This window comes from Molothrus ater, chromosome 17 (genome assembly GCF_012460135.2).
Source record: "Molothrus ater isolate BHLD 08-10-18 breed brown headed cowbird chromosome 17, BPBGC_Mater_1.1, whole genome shotgun sequence".
NCBI lineage: Eukaryota > Metazoa > Chordata > Aves > Passeriformes > Icteridae > Molothrus > Molothrus ater.
Genome location: NC_050494.2, coordinates 12,098,343 through 12,113,700, shown reverse-complemented (window position 1 = coordinate 12,113,700; position 15,358 = coordinate 12,098,343). Strand labels below are relative to the sequence as shown.

At 42.0% G+C, this 15,358-nt stretch overlaps 1 protein-coding gene across 2 annotated transcripts in view; it reads right to left on the bottom strand.

The window, feature by feature from the left end:
• Positions 1–2,417: 2,417 nt before the first annotated feature.
• The window catches only part of LOC118694627 (serine/threonine-protein phosphatase 4 regulatory subunit 1-like), a 20,981-nt gene continuing 8,040 nt past the window's right edge, over positions 2,418–15,358 (bottom strand). For both annotated transcript variants that reach the window (XM_036395795.2, XM_036395796.2), the window contains 13 exons: positions 14,377–14,442; positions 13,650–13,808; positions 12,986–13,179; positions 12,235–12,653; positions 11,301–11,533; positions 10,629–10,721; positions 9,961–10,146; positions 9,523–9,684; positions 8,830–8,930; positions 7,645–7,765; positions 7,015–7,149; positions 6,214–6,355; positions 2,418–5,526 (listed from right to left, as the gene is read on the bottom strand). In XM_036395795.2, coding sequence (XP_036251688.1) covers positions 5,372–5,526; positions 6,214–6,355; positions 7,015–7,149; positions 7,645–7,765; positions 8,830–8,930; positions 9,523–9,684; positions 9,961–10,146; positions 10,629–10,721; positions 11,301–11,533; positions 12,235–12,653; positions 12,986–13,179; positions 13,650–13,808; positions 14,377–14,442 — 2,166 coding nt within the window. In that variant the 3' untranslated portion in view covers positions 2,418–5,371. The remainder of the gene's footprint in view (positions 5,527–6,213; positions 6,356–7,014; positions 7,150–7,644; positions 7,766–8,829; positions 8,931–9,522; positions 9,685–9,960; positions 10,147–10,628; positions 10,722–11,300; positions 11,534–12,234; positions 12,654–12,985; positions 13,180–13,649; positions 13,809–14,376; positions 14,443–15,358) is intronic.

The window sequence follows — 15,358 nt, the reverse complement described above, 5'->3', positions numbered from 1 at the left end:
CAAACCAATGCATTTTTTAATTTTTCTAGTCTGAAATCAGTGTGATGATCTATGAGGCAGCTCTGTAACAGACCATGTTTGCTGTAACATCAAAAGCTGGATTCTCCTCTCTCGTGTACAAACCACCAGACACAGGTCGGCCTCTGGAAGGTTTGTGCTTTGCCAGAGCAGCGTGAGAGGATCCCTGCACGTTTGGCACCAGTGATGGGTGCTGCACCTGCCCTCCCACAGGCTCTGATCCACATTCCACCCACTCTGACTGCAGCTCTCATTACTTTGGGTCCCTGGTCTCATTACCTCACACTCCCCTACAATAAACTGCATGAGCCACTTACCTGCCTGTAATCCTGATAAATCCAAATCATTTTCAATGAGTTTTTTGTTCCTCTGCCCCTCCAACTTCCCCAGCCTTATTTTATGTCATCAGCATATTTCAGGCACTTTTGAAATTACATCCTGCTCGAGGTCACTGCACTCATTTTAATTCCAACCCCCCAGCACATCAGTGCTTTAACTCCCCTTCTGATTTATTTATACTGTTTATTATCAGAGCCCAATTCAATCAATAAAAGCTGGAATTCAAGCACATGCACACGTTTGAATTATGCATACAAACACTCATCAGGAGACAGAAGACAACTGCTGTGGTCTAGATCATTCCTCTAACATATGGCAGCTCATAGGTAAGGGGGCTCAGAGCCATGAATTTTTATACCTTGACTTCTGCTTGACCCCAGTGGTTGTTTGGCTACTGGAAACCAAATGAATTGAAATAGCATCAGAAACTCCATGGAAGAGGCTTGGCCAAGGGATCTCTGCATTTCTTGTCCCAAGCCACTAGAACTGTATTTATGGGCTTTCTGAGCTGACAGTTCCTTTATTAGCTCCTGTACACACAGGAATTCCAGAAAAACACCAGCAACCCACACCAGACAGTCATGTCAAGCAAATGCTGCAAACAGAACAGTGTACAGAGAACTGGAACCTAAAGGGAAACCAAAGCACAAACCTCAATTGCAGCCTGGCTTAGGCATCAAACCAACCTAAACAGGCTGCTGGAAGCAGAGTAGGAAATTAATAACTTTTGGCTCCCCTCTGCAAACCACCACCCTCCCCAAACTTTACTGGTCAGCAGATCCTCAGGCACAGCTCACTGCTGGCTTCTGCTTGCCTTTGAACACAGTTGGTGGTTACAACCCAACAACACTGCAAATTCAGAAAATGAAGGCAGAGAATGTGTGGACATGCTACAGACAGACTGCCTCTGGAATTGTGTGCCCCAGTTCAGCTGCAGTTCCACTTCTCTCAGTCCTTTGTCATTTCCTCCCTGCTCTTCCCTCCCTCCCATGGATCCTTAGCAGCCACCCCTCATAAGCAATCATCCTCCCTGCTATTCACTCTTCTGAAAAGCTGTTTCTGTTTTTCCTTACTGCTCCAAGCTCTTGTGCCACAGCAGAGCAGCACAGGGAGGCATGGCCTGAGTGCTGGGGGCTAAATCACAGCCCCTCTGCCCCTCCTCATGAATTTGACAGCGACAAAATTCCCTCCTGAATCTTCTCTGGCCCAGAGTTATGTGAATTCCAGGAGTCTCTTTGAAATCCTGTTTTAATATTTCACAATTTATGCACAGAGTATTTCAGCTTTTCTATCAATACATTTCTGCTTGGTAACTCCCAGTTTGAATGCTGATTGTGTTTTGCATAAATTAACTAAATTGCAGCCCTTCTGTTTCATTGGTACTTTTTGTCTGCTTCCATCAGGAACAATGTCAGGGAGATTGCAAGCTGACTACAATTCTCTTTCCTAAGCAAGAGGAAAACATGTAAGAGCCCAATCAGCACCAGTTTCCTGATGTCTATTGGGCTTTATAAGCTGTATTGTACTCTGGCATTTAACAATTTCTGTTCATTTGGTTCACTTTAAGAAGGGAATGTAACAATTGCCACAGTGTTCTGAGCCTCGGGTGTCTATTGATAAATATGGAACAGGTGTAACAACAGCTTCTCTTTCTTTCTCCTTAAAAACTCCCTGAGCTAAAAAGTTGTTTGTGCAATGCCAAAGCAAGACCAGGTCTCTGCTCCCCAGTTCCAACACTCAGCTTCCCCAGGGAGATGTGCAGCAGCCTGGAGTTCACAGGTAAAACAAGACCAACCTGCTGTGAAGCTGCCAAGAACACAAAACTCTGCTCAGGTGCTGCCTGAGCCTGGAAGGAGGCTTCCCTGCAAGTTCCATATCCCCACAGGGAGGGGAAGTTCCAACAATTGATGGCACATTTTAAAGATTCTTTTACGACACAGCACAAATAATTCCACATTCAGCCCTGGTCTGACAGACAACAGTGCTTACACCCAGGACAGGTTTCATTAACCAAGAAATGCACTCACATCTCACCCACGACAAAAATCAGTTACCACAAGTTGGTTTATAAAACAGTCACAGGATTTATTGAGATAAATACAAATAGAAAGTTACATAGATTCTTTATTCTGACAAATGGGTGACACTTCCAGAGTGTCCCCACTGAACTGGGCTCTGAACACCACGGTGTAGTGACACAGCTGCCACATGCTCACCCCACCAGGGCCACAGGTGAGGCTCAAACCTAAACAACAGGACCAACATGCTTTGGATCACAAGTGCTGGCTCATTCCCTACAGCATCCCAGCAATATTGCACCAACTACTGTTCTTGTCATGTTCCTTAGCTAGAAATGCTGAGAAGTGATATTCTTACTGCTGCTGTGAAAGTGGATGGACTACCTAGCTTTGCTCCACCTGGCTTTTTAAATACATATTTTTGCATAATTTAAACAACCCAGAGAACTGCACGTGAACACACTCATTGCATACATTTGTCTAGACAAGACGTAAAGTGCAGCCTTTTAGTCATGCTGAAATCATTTCTAGTTTAAAACTAAACCAAAAGGACAAACTTGCAGAGGGTAAATCTGGGTAACAGACCTGCACATTGTCTACAAAAACCCATCCCAGAACTATGCTGGCCCCCATTAGGACATGCAACTGTGGAGGTGGAACAGGAGGTTTTAAACACTCGACTGAAATCGCCTCGTTCAAAACCGACCTGAATTTGGGAGCCAGAGAGGTACCAAAATATTGTTAAAAAACAAAGAACTTTGTTCAGCCTTTAGTGAACTTTTATAGCTGGTGGCTTACCCTTTACACACATCCTAGTTAAAAACTCCTACTGAACACAACCAAACATGCTAAACCCTATGGAAGCCTGTGTTTTCCAGTGGATTATTGCAAGTCAAGGTAACTATTGAAGGTGATCTGACAAACAGCAACCTGGGTTGGGTTAACGTTCAGGGTATTTCATTTATATACAGTATATTTCAAACATACTTACATATACACACACTTAAAAAAATCTGTTCAGTGCTGAGAAATTTAATGAACTGATAATAAAAAACAGAAGTGAAACCTTGTCAGAAAGGCTTTAGAAAATCTGAACTGTTAGAAAATATCAGTATAATGCCAGCATTAGAAAAAGATATTAGAACTAGAAAAAATTAACTTGAGGGGTCTTTTTGTTAAGAAATTGCAATCATAAAAAGTCTGTAGTGAAGAAGCATTTGTTTTAAATTATAAAAAACAACTGTAAAAAATTAAATGTAGAATATTGCAGAGTTTACACTGCTTGCTGCAGTAGCAGTGGTGTATTTCTGCCTGCAACTTCCAAAGAGCATTTTGTGATCTTACAAGAAAACAATTTGCTACAAATACTGTACATATTATAATACATGACTGGTTAACTCATACAAAAGTGAGCCCTCCCAAAATACAGAACCCAGCTGAGGAACCTACTCACTGTATTGCCACATTCAAACAGAACCAAAACAGGCATTTCTGTGAAAACCTTTCCCCATGTGAACTACTTACTATGGGACATGAAATAAGGGTGAATATTTACACAGATCTGCTGAGGAGAAGGGACTCTGCTCTCAGAAATAAAGTAACTGTTATCACATGAAACCATTTCTTTAGTATTTAAGCAGTAGTTTTTGAGCTGGACAAAGTTTCAACCCACAATAAAAGACTGGTTTGTTTTTTTTCCAGGACCCACATTATTGCAGATTTGGGATCCAAAAGAAGACAGGGTCCAGCAGAAGTATAAGCTTTATAGTTTCTCTGAGGCTACTCAATTTGACTTAACACAATTCTGCTCTTTCTTCCAAGCCCCTGTTCCAACAGACAGGAGACATCCCACTTCACCTTACATGTCTGACTTGGTGTTTGCCCCAGAGCTTGCCCTACAACCCACAGAGGATGCAGAGCAAACTGTGGCACCACCTTTCCCCAGAACATTTCCCCACTGGGGTTTTGCAGAATTTAGAGCTCCTTTGTTTCTTAGGAAAAGCTGCTTGGGGTTTAACCACTGGGCAGGTTAAAAGGTGTTTGTTAAGTGAGGTGTGCATGTAGAACAAACAGACCCAAGCCTGTATCTCTCTGTGATACCCTTGTACAGCTCCAGCTCCTGCTGCAGAACTGAATCTCTCAACTCAAGTGACCTTTGCTGGGGCAGAAGGAGGAATTTTCCACTTAGGAACTCTGCAGTCTGCCTGCTCCTGGGAGAGGCAGCAGCAACAAAACCTGACCTGTAACACCTGCAAGGGCAGTCAGAAATGCTGCTACTATGATCTGTTGACACTGTAAGGGTATAGCTCAGAAGGAACAACTTAATAGAAACCTCAATATACAAAGAATCTTGAGCTCTCTGTGCTTTGAAAAGTATCACACATAAAAATGACCAATGCTTAATTCTAGCAGTGTAACTACTTTAAAAACTGAAATGATTTTTGAGCTATTCCCACTGATACAGAATTGAGTTCTTCATAATTTTTTGTTACAGTTCAAAACTATTCACATATATACACTTTTTTTTTCAAATAAATGTAGTCGGTGGAACAGTACAAAGATTATAATGAAAGTGAGGAAAGAACAGATTCAGGAAAGTTTGCTATAATGAGGTTTTAAGATTTAGCAATCTTTTTAAGCTTATAGCAAACTTGCACTAATGGAAATATTTTGTTTAAAAAATGAAATGTAAATTCCAATTATGCTTAAACACAGAGTGTGGTGTAAGACTTTACAGACAATACTGAAGTGCAGGTGAGGTCAGAGTTATCACCTCCATTTATAAAGGGAAAACCAAAAGGAAGGAATTACTCACAGGAATCAAACACACCGCTGCAGATGAAACAAGGTCATGAAATGAAGACTAACGTTTCTCAACACCCCCTTTCCTGCTCAAATAGGTAACAAAACCCACCTTATCTGTCCTCATTACTCACACTAACAGAAACAAGGTGAAAAACCATCCTGCTCTTCAGCCTTCCCTGCACAACAACTCCTTAGTTTTGTTTTTCAATGGTGATATTGTCCATGTTATCCTGTTTCAGTTTTATGGTAGCAAAGAAAGACACATCTTGATCTCTGTCAGACTGCAGGGCTAGAATGGTCTCTTCTACAGCTTCTAGATGAGGATTGCCAACACTTTTAAAATAAGCTGGAATAAGGGGAGAAAAAAGACAATTTTAATCAAATCAAAGGAATCAACCCTAGAGCATAAGTAGTGCAGAAATACAGAGAATGCCAAAACCATCTGGGGCAGCTTATCCAGCTTAGAGTCTCCTTACAGAAACTACAGGAAACTAAGGAAGCTGACAGAGAAGAAATATGCTGCTTCTGATTCATCTTATTAGGTACTTAAATACTTCTAAGATAAACTTTTTTGCCGAGCCCTGAATAGAAATGTATCAATGAGCAACAGGAAGCTGCTCCTGTACAACGCATTCCAAACCCTTCTCCATACTTTATTCTGAAAAAAATACTGGAGATTTCTGTGCTTCCTCCTCTGAATAATCAGAGGGCAGGACACGAGTTAGACCCGAGATCCAGCGGAACAGCGCAGGTGGTGTTGAGGAGGAGGCTGGACCCGGAGGCAGCGCGGTTCGCGGGGCCGCACTGCCCCCGTGTGGGGCCGCTCGGCACCTGCAGCGCCGGCCGAGGCAGCTCCGGCCCTCCCGGGACGAGCATCCCACCTTCCGAGGCTGAAAAGACACCCCAGTACTCTCAAATCTGAGTTTAAATCCTAGATTACAGGGCGTGACTCTGCTTTACAGCCTTGCACCGACTGAGCTGCCAGAGGAGAGCCCGAGGTGCGGGATCTTTGCAAGGAAATGAAGGAGCACACCTTTCTCCAGCAGTGTCTGCCTGAGGGCCTTGGCCAGCAGGACCCTGACGTTTGGCACAGGATCTGATGCAAGGCTTAGAAGGCTGGGGAGTAAGTGTTCAACAAACTGGTCCACAGGCATACACTCCTCTTCTACTACAGCCTACGAGACAAACACACAACAGAAAAAGCAAGATTTATGTTAAAAATACACTATTTGCCATTCCTTTCATTTCTTTCCACCTTGTCCTTAATTTGGCCTGTTAAAAAAGCTCTGAATGAGAACACCTCACCCTGTGTCTTACCATTTTGAATTTCAGCCAAAGATGGGCCAGAAGAGCAGATTCATTTCTGTCAAGAATATTTTAAGAAATGCTGCTCTCTTGCCTGTCATCACCCTTTTCCCTTTTAATGTTCAACCCTTGCTCCTCACTGCTACCCAAGTAAGGTAAGCATTTTTGGTTTGGAGGGGGTGAGTGGTGGCAGTAAAGAGGGAAATAGTTCCTGGCATCCAGCACCCGTTGGTGGTGTGAAGAGCTCTTGTGATCCTTTAGCCTAACATTTGTTTAATCCTTGGCCATGCATCTCTGTTGGCCACTGGGATAGCAGATAGTCCAAGGACCAGCTGTGGCAGCTGGAAGCACAGCCCCAGACAGGGATCCAGCCTGGGGTGGGACAGCCAGATGCCAGCACTGAGACCACACTGACTCTGACCAAACCAAAAATAACCAAAAAAATTGTGGGTCAAATTTCAGTTTTGCCCACATGCTGCAAAGCCCCAAATTGAATGTACACACAGAAACAGAGAGAGAACATTCCAACCTGACAAATGAAGGCAAAGGCTTGTCTCCCAACCCACTTGGAGCAGTGGCGAAACCGCACCACGAGCTCGTTGATGAAATTCAATCCCAGGGCACTGGCACTGTTTGCATAGAACTTCTGCAGTATTGCTACAACCTGTGAGCCAAAGGAATGGGAACAGGAGGGGAACAAACAGAACAAATGAAACTTCAGCTTCATTAGATTTAAAAGGACAATTTCATTTGAATTCTGCAAGGAACACTGTATTCAATGTAGGCAGCTCTACTTGTAGGCTTCCTAACAAATTACATCAACTTTGAGGAAAGATCAGTAGTTGGTTGTTCTGTGTTTTGTTCTGGTTTTCTTTTCCCCAGAATGGAGGAAGGTTTTCCAATTCACATATGCTGGCTTTCATTCACTTCAAAGGATTTCTCATTCACATACAACCACAGAGAAAAATGTCAGTATCTGTGACAGTCTGACAACTCAAAATATTTTATAAACTTTCCACTTCACTTTTTTCCGTATTGATTCCTGTGTTTATCAAAACATCCCTATTCACCCTACTTGTCTGAAAATACAATGATTTCAGGTACCCTCTGCAGGACCACTTTGCTGCTCTCCTGCCAGGAAGTGAACTAAATCCCCTACCAGTTTGAAGGAGATCCACCGAACTTCTGAAACTTTATCGGAGCACAGAGTTAGTGCAATGTGCCTTAGGTAGTCATAGACATCATTGGGATTGTAGAGCTCCAGGATCAGGATCAGCTGCCTGGAACACAAAGGAAACCATTACTGTGCACCAGCCTGCTGCCATTCACCAGCCCTTAAAGTGGGGAAGGAGCACCAAAGCAGCAGGGTTACTACAGAGCCCTTGAGCAGTTTGTTCTCCTCACTTGGTACAGGTACAGGCTTTAATCCATCAGGGAGGCCCAGAGAAACTGTGATCCAAACTACATGTACCAGTGTATCAACATTAAAAAGAATAAGCAAAAGCTACAAACAGAAGCATGAGAAGCCTTTTTCAGCTTCAAACCAATACCCTGTACGTTCTTGCAAAGCAAACACTGAATTTTTACCTCAGTGTAGAAATCTACATTTCAGAAAATAATTCCTATCACAGAACCACCCAGAAGTCACTCCAGCCACAGAACCAGCAGCCACACAGAGCCCAGGCAGTGGCAGCTCCCCACCAGGGCTCAGGGAGCTGCTGTGTAACTTCTGTACCACTGTGAGTTTGTTGTGCCAAGCTACAAAGGGAGAGCAAGTCCTCAGCAGGCCAAACACAGCAACAAAATAAACACAGAGGTCAGACTTTATCTGCAAACTATGGCTACAATGGTGCTGCAAATATCTACAGGGCTTGTAGAAAAACAACTGCAGGATGTTAATCTACCCAAAAAAAAAAAAAAACAACTTATTTTCTAAGAACTGTTTTTTCTTTCCTACACATTAAAAACATTACTTTTTACATGCATTTCACTAATTTTTGCAAGAGAGACTGGAACTAATAAATTCTCACTGAATAGTATCTATCAGATTGTCATGTTTCATCAGCTGCAAGTGAACCAGATCTCCATTTTATTAAATCACAGGCATTTAAGTTTTAGTCACACATTACAACACAACTTGTGAAGAAAAAGAAAAAAACAAATCAAAAAACCCAAACACCCTCAACTCCCCCCAGATAACCCTAACAGCCAGTGGCTTTTTCTTTCCTAAAGAAAGGTTGTAAACTCTTAGCTTCTAATTGAGATGTGCTAACTTCTGAATTTAATTACTTATTTCCAAGTTAGTAATACAGGTTAAAAATCAGAAGTTAACAAAATTACATACTCTGCCAGCTCGTAACGAAACCTCCAGTTCCTGCTGTTATCAGTCACCACAAATTCTTGCAGCTGGTAAAGATACTCCCTCCTTTTGTCTGCATGAAGTAGCTAAAGGAAAAACATTACTGGTATAAAACTGATAACGCTTCAGACTTGCAGTTCTCTGGTGTGTCACTATTCACACCTATGTGCATTTTCCTACTTGAAAGCAAGTGACCAATCACAAGGTGCTTCCTAAAAACTGTGCACAGTCAGCTGAGTGCCTGGACACACAAGTGACATCCAAAGTACAAGAAGTCATCCCTTTAGCAACACCCAAAGCACCATCTCTGGATATGAGAGTGAGTAACCAAAAGCTGAGGGATCTGTGTGTATTCCACAGCAGCCCACCAGGATCTGCTCTCTTCTCTCCCAGCCCCAAACACAAATTGCTACCGGGCCAATTTTCCCAGTTTACAACAGCCAGCAGCATTTACAACCACATTTCCAAAGGGTTTTCAGCTTGGTATTTTGTTGGGATATGGAGAAAAGAGAAGTGAGGCACATTAAAAGAAGGAATAGAGGCACACACAGAAAATGGTAGCATGGTGAAAAACTAAACATTGATTAGATACCAAGACATGCACAGCTCATTCAAAAACTCTTCATATAATGGAGTCAGAAAAAATTTTATGTGAAGAAATACATTACATTTTCCTACCTTCAGAAAGTCATAGAGATGTTTGAGGACACCGATACGCACTTCATCCAGGTCTTTCAAGAAGCCATTGAAAATTGGCACCAGATCAGCAGCTGTTAGCTGGTCCCCCAGGATCACAGCCAGCTCGTGGATGGAGAACGCCAGAGTGCGCCGCACCTTCCACTGCAAACGGGCCAGCAGGGCAAGCATGAGGCACCATGGCCACAACACACAAGCTTTTAACTACCCCATGTGAGGACTGAGAGAGCAGGACAAACAGGGCTACTAGAAAGTGTTCATCACATCTATGAAGTCTGATTGAAATCTGGAATTTTATATTTTTAGTGCACTTTTATTCCTCTATATGAAATCATGTGATCTTATAACCACAGTACGGACTGAAGAAAAAATCTCCTCCTCTAAATTCTGATTTTTTGTAACAAAACTTTTTTTTCTTACCTGTACATCTGAAGCCAGTGTCTCATAGGTGTCCTTGAGGCAGTGCCAGTTCTGCCTGCCCAGTGTCAGGGCCACCCCAGGCAGGCTGTAGGCACAGTGCTTGGCAATCTCAGTGTCAACGGTCTGGGCCCGAGCAGGGTCAGTCATGGACAGGTACTGGTCCAGCAAAGGCTGAGGGATGATGTCCTACAGACAGACACACTTCCATTTAAGAGCAGAAAGAAAATACAGCTGCTGTGCTACAGTTCTACCAATCAGCCAGCACCAAAACACAAGAGACACAACAGCCCTTGTGTGTGTTACCCTCACCAAGGGTACGTGGCTCCAGTGGTTATTTATCCTCATTAGAACAGAGCAGTCAGCAAGGAACAGTCACTACAGCTTTATCAACACTCTGCATCCACCAAGCTCAAAGTTCCTTCTATGGTGATGCCAAACAGTGAATCAGTGACAGAGCAGGACAGTCAGTGCCTACCTTGGTTGCACAGGTTGCCTCTAAGGCACCAAAAAGGCAACAGAATGTTCCTAATTTTCTCATCTAAAACAGGGTTCTCCTTGAATTCTGGAGCATTCCTTACATTCTGCAACTGATCCACTGCAGAAGGTATCACTGCATTAAGGGTAAGATTAATTACTCCACTAAATCCATTAGATGCCATTTTAATCACCTGTAATTTTGACTTGTCATCTTCAAATGGTGGATTATTTTCTTGCTCTTTCCTCAAAAAGACACTGGTTCCTCTGTGTTGTTCCTCTGAGTCCTGTAAAAGAAGGTACCAGGTAGTGAAATGAAGGAGATTTGGTGCTGTTTGGGCTATTTCAAAGCATCACAGTGCACAACAACAGAGCTCAGATTCAGAACAGCCCTGCACAGGCAGAGCCTTGCACAGGCAGAGCCTTGTTCAGTGTGTTTATGCAAATACAAAAAGACAACAGTTGCACACTGAGGCAAACAGACTGTAGCAGCAAGAAGGGCAGCAGGAGTTAAAATTTACTTCTAAAGAAAGCAATCTAACATCTCAAACCCAACATTCATACACATTTTGGATGGTTACTTTTAAATAGTTTTTGTTCTTGAAATTAACTTAAGTTATACTCAACAGAATTTAATCAGAAAAAACAACCTGTACAAGACTACTACAAATCTTTACCTCCTGGGTCATTTGTGTGCAAACAGAAATGATAACCCTTAATGGCTTTTCTTTTGTTAATTAGAGTAAGTAGAATATGATAGCTTTGGTCTAGTAATGTTCAAAGGCTTTGGATCAAAAGTGGGTCAGTTATGCCAGGACTACATAACCCCACACAGCTCAGACATGGAGCACACAGTGTGTACTTACTGTGCTTTTCAGCACACTGGTGCTTGACTGGTCACTGATGTCATCCTGGGAGGCAGGGGATGAAAGAGTGCCCCCCTGCACCTGGTTGCAGGCAGCATCTGAAACCACTGTTTCATCCAAAATCATTTTGTTCTGAAGATTGTCACCACTTTCTTCCATTTTTTTGGCGTCACAGTCACCAACAGAATCAAACTGAGCAGCTCTGAGAGCAGCAGACAACACTTTGACCTGAGCTGCATAGAGCAAAAGCTGGTTATTTAGTCTCCTTTCTGCATTTAAAGGTATTAAACTTGTAATTAACTCATCTGAACAGATAAAAGGTAGCCCAGTAGGAGCTGCACACAAATGCTGTATTAGCAAACATTTAGCAAAAGGCATTTTACTGCAGAGCACTCAAGAGACTTGGTGAAAACAAGAAACTGAGCTGACTATGGATGACAAGAAGGATTTGGTCCATGAAGCACAGATCACTATCCCACTGTCCTTCCAATATCCCGCTATCCCAATATCCTTCCAATGCTTTTGACAAAGGCCTGTTTCAGGTGGGTAAGGAGGAAGAACTTGAAATTAGGGCCATTCTCAGTCAGCCAATATTAGATGAATTCAGCTTGTAACACGTAGCACTGTCACTAAACCCACAGTACCTACAATACTCAAAACCTGTTAAAACTGTCTTTAACAAGCTGTTTTCCATTTTGTCTTTAGATCAATTTATTTTTCATGGAAACAGAAGCCAGGAACATTTCCCCAGCTGCTCTAGAAATAACTTAGGTCTTATGAAAAAAGCTGTTGCATAACCTTCTACTATAATTTACTACTCAAGGTAGGTTCATCACCCTATGAAGATCAAGCTAATTAAAATGCAGTCAAGTGTTTTGTAAAGGCCAGAAAACCTGCTCAGAGAAAACACGATTTTACTGTCACAGAGTCTCACCTTGAACATCTGGATCATCTATGTGCTCCTGTAAGCTTTCTAGCACCTTTTTTATTTCATTGCTAGCAACACAGTTATTGCATGGCCCAGAGCAGGTCTCGTTGTGCTTCTCAGCCTTGAACTGCAGCAGCTCCAGGTCCTGGCTTATGTCGGGCAGAGGAGGGCGCCAGTACAGGAAAGTGCTGAACACGTCCTCGGCAGGCGGCAGCCCCGAGCTCAGCCCCGCAATGCTGCTCTCCTTCGTGCCTTCAGTTTTGTCACCCTGACACAAACCAGACGCATCTTCTCCAGGGCTGGCACAACAATCCGAGCTTTCTTCCCATGAATTTTTATTTAGGTCCTCAGAGAGCTTTGTACAAACTTCTGCTGAAGTCTCCTCAGTTGATGATTCCGGTTTGATTTCCATTGGTTGTTCTGGGCTAGAAACAAAGTTATTGAAAGTAAATTTCAAGTACTCTGTAACAAGAAGTTTCAGTTAAATACTTGATAAAAGACAGCAGCAACAACAGAAGGTTTTCTCTAAAGAAAGACAGAATTTGTTACCACTATGCTTTACTTCACCAGTTTTCCCTTTGCCCTCCTGTGAAGCCAAAGTGAATTTTTCAATAATGTAGTTACACTCAAACGGGTGATCTCACTCTTCAGACCTTTTCTGGAACTGCATTCTCAAATTGAATTTTTAGCTTTGACAAACAACAAAACCCCCCTTTTTTAAACCCCTCCACTACATCCCACCTTTCCCAGGATTTACCTGGGCAGTGTAGCATTTGCACTGGAAGACATCACAGTGATATTGTTGCTTGGCTGACAGGGATTGGAATTCACATCTTGTGCTAGTGGTCGGATACTCAGTGTCCCATCCTCTCGAATGTAAAGACCAGCACTTGAAGGGTTTGCAAAGGTAGAAATAAATGGGCCAAGAGACTGAAAAGCAGCCTGACGAACCTGTGGTGGTGTGAGAGCAACAGTCAGGCTTCATGCAGCTCTCACAGAGCTGAAAAATCTAAATTTGGTGCAATTTTTGGTAGGAACCAATTGGTTCTTAACATAACAGCTTCATTTAGTACCAAATATAACCCAATTACCAAGTAAGTGCCACTTAAGCAAAGGGTGATACACCCAAGCATGTATCTACAATCATTGTACAGAAATCTTTGGGAGTTATAAATTTGAAGGACATCTGTTTACTTCAACTCATCTATTTAAGACAAGCAACCTTTTCTCAGAAGAGTATTTAAATTTATAAACTGTTGAGAGAGGGGAGACATAAGAAACTATTTCATTAGAGATTCGTTTCTAGCACATTAAGCTCTGATCTCAGCAAATGCACTTCAGAGCATTGCTAAAGTTGCCCATTATTTGTTTGGGATCTGCCTGGGAGGAGGCATCCATCCATGCCAGAGGCAGTTACTCACCCATCTGCAGGTGTCACTGATCAGGCTGATGAACAGTGGGGACAGTTTGCTCCTGCGAACTTCTGGGGACGTGGTGTAAGACACTGCCATGAAGCATTCAGCACAAGCCTTCCTCATTCCCCACACACTATCAGAACACAGCTCAAAGAACTTGGGAATCTGCCAAAAAGAAGCCAATCCAAAACTAATTAAAGAGTAAACAAAAACTGCAGCAATATCAAAGTATTTGTTTGAAAACTGGAGACAATAAGTAAAGAACAGAAGAAAGATGGACAGGTTAAATGCATGCACTAATTAAAGGAATTGGAAAAAACCCATCTGTCTTTCACTCCATTAGGAATGTGTGTACAACTATTTGCAGAAAGAAAGAATAAAAAGAATTATTAATGGCCTATTTTCCCTGAAATCATAATTGAAATGACGATCTAGTTCAGGGAAAAATGAAAGTGGTAATTCTACAATGTGTGTGTATACATAAATACATGTATATATACATATATATGTATCTGTTGTCAATTACATTGTTAAACATATTTTGCAAAGGAAGAACTTTACATTTCTCTTAATTCCCAGTTTTGCTGTGTAATTGCAACCAAGGCCTTAGCCAAATCAATTAAAAAATGCATGCACACTGATTAATTTATAGAGAAGACAATAAAGGAACTCATTATTAAACTTTCTGAACTGAGAAATATAGGTCTTGCAAATTGATTTGGTTTTTACATACCAGAAGTCTTTCAGTGGCTTCTTGCCCAACTGCATTACAAATGTCACCAAAATTAGCTGCACAAATCTAAGAAATAAAAAGTCATTAATAACACTGTGTCTCTTTCAAGGGCATCAGTTTGATTACCAACTCCACCATGCATTATTTATCCCATCAAACAACTGCACATGTTTTGACTCTTCCAATTTCAGGCCTGTAACTGCATCATGTAATATTAACTCATCCAAACAAAGAGTCACTGAGCAAGTGTCCATACACCACATGCCTTTGGGATCAATAGTAATAAAGTTCCTGCATGAGGAGCATCATCTGCTCCAGTAACCACCAGAAGGGACAATAAGCCCCCATGAAAGTTTAAATCACTTTGAGCAGCAGCTGTCAAACCCAAAGCAGGCCAGAACATGATACCAGGGTCAGGACTTAGGTGTACTGACAGCACTACCCTGGCTCAAGGTGGCTTAAGTGCTTTGCTGAAGCAAAGTTTAATCAAGGTCTCAAGTTCGTGCCATTTACAGGCCATTACAGAGCTCTAATTAAGGCAAAAGGGACATCCCCTCAGGCTGGAAAAAGATGTTGGCAAAATCTGAAATCATTTAAGATAGAGCTGTGTTCATACACATTTTAGTCACTCTCTGGGCTTATTTACAAGGCAATAAAAGCAGCTCAGAATCCAGCAAGTGCAGCTTATGTTGCAGAAGAAGCTGAAGCTTGGTGTGACCCTTAAGTCTACACAAGTATTTTAATACTTCTTATGCTACAAGTTTCCTTTTGTACTCAAACATGAGTTAAAGTAAGCCTTACACTTTGGGGATTTCTCCTTTCAATAATAACAGATTTCTTTTTAAAGAAAGGTTGTTTCAAATGTCTATTACTTTTGAATTTTGAAATAAGATGCTAGAAATTATACAAGTTGCTACTATCCTATAACCAAGCACAGCAGCTTACAAAAAACATGGTGCACAACTATTAAATGTGCAAGACT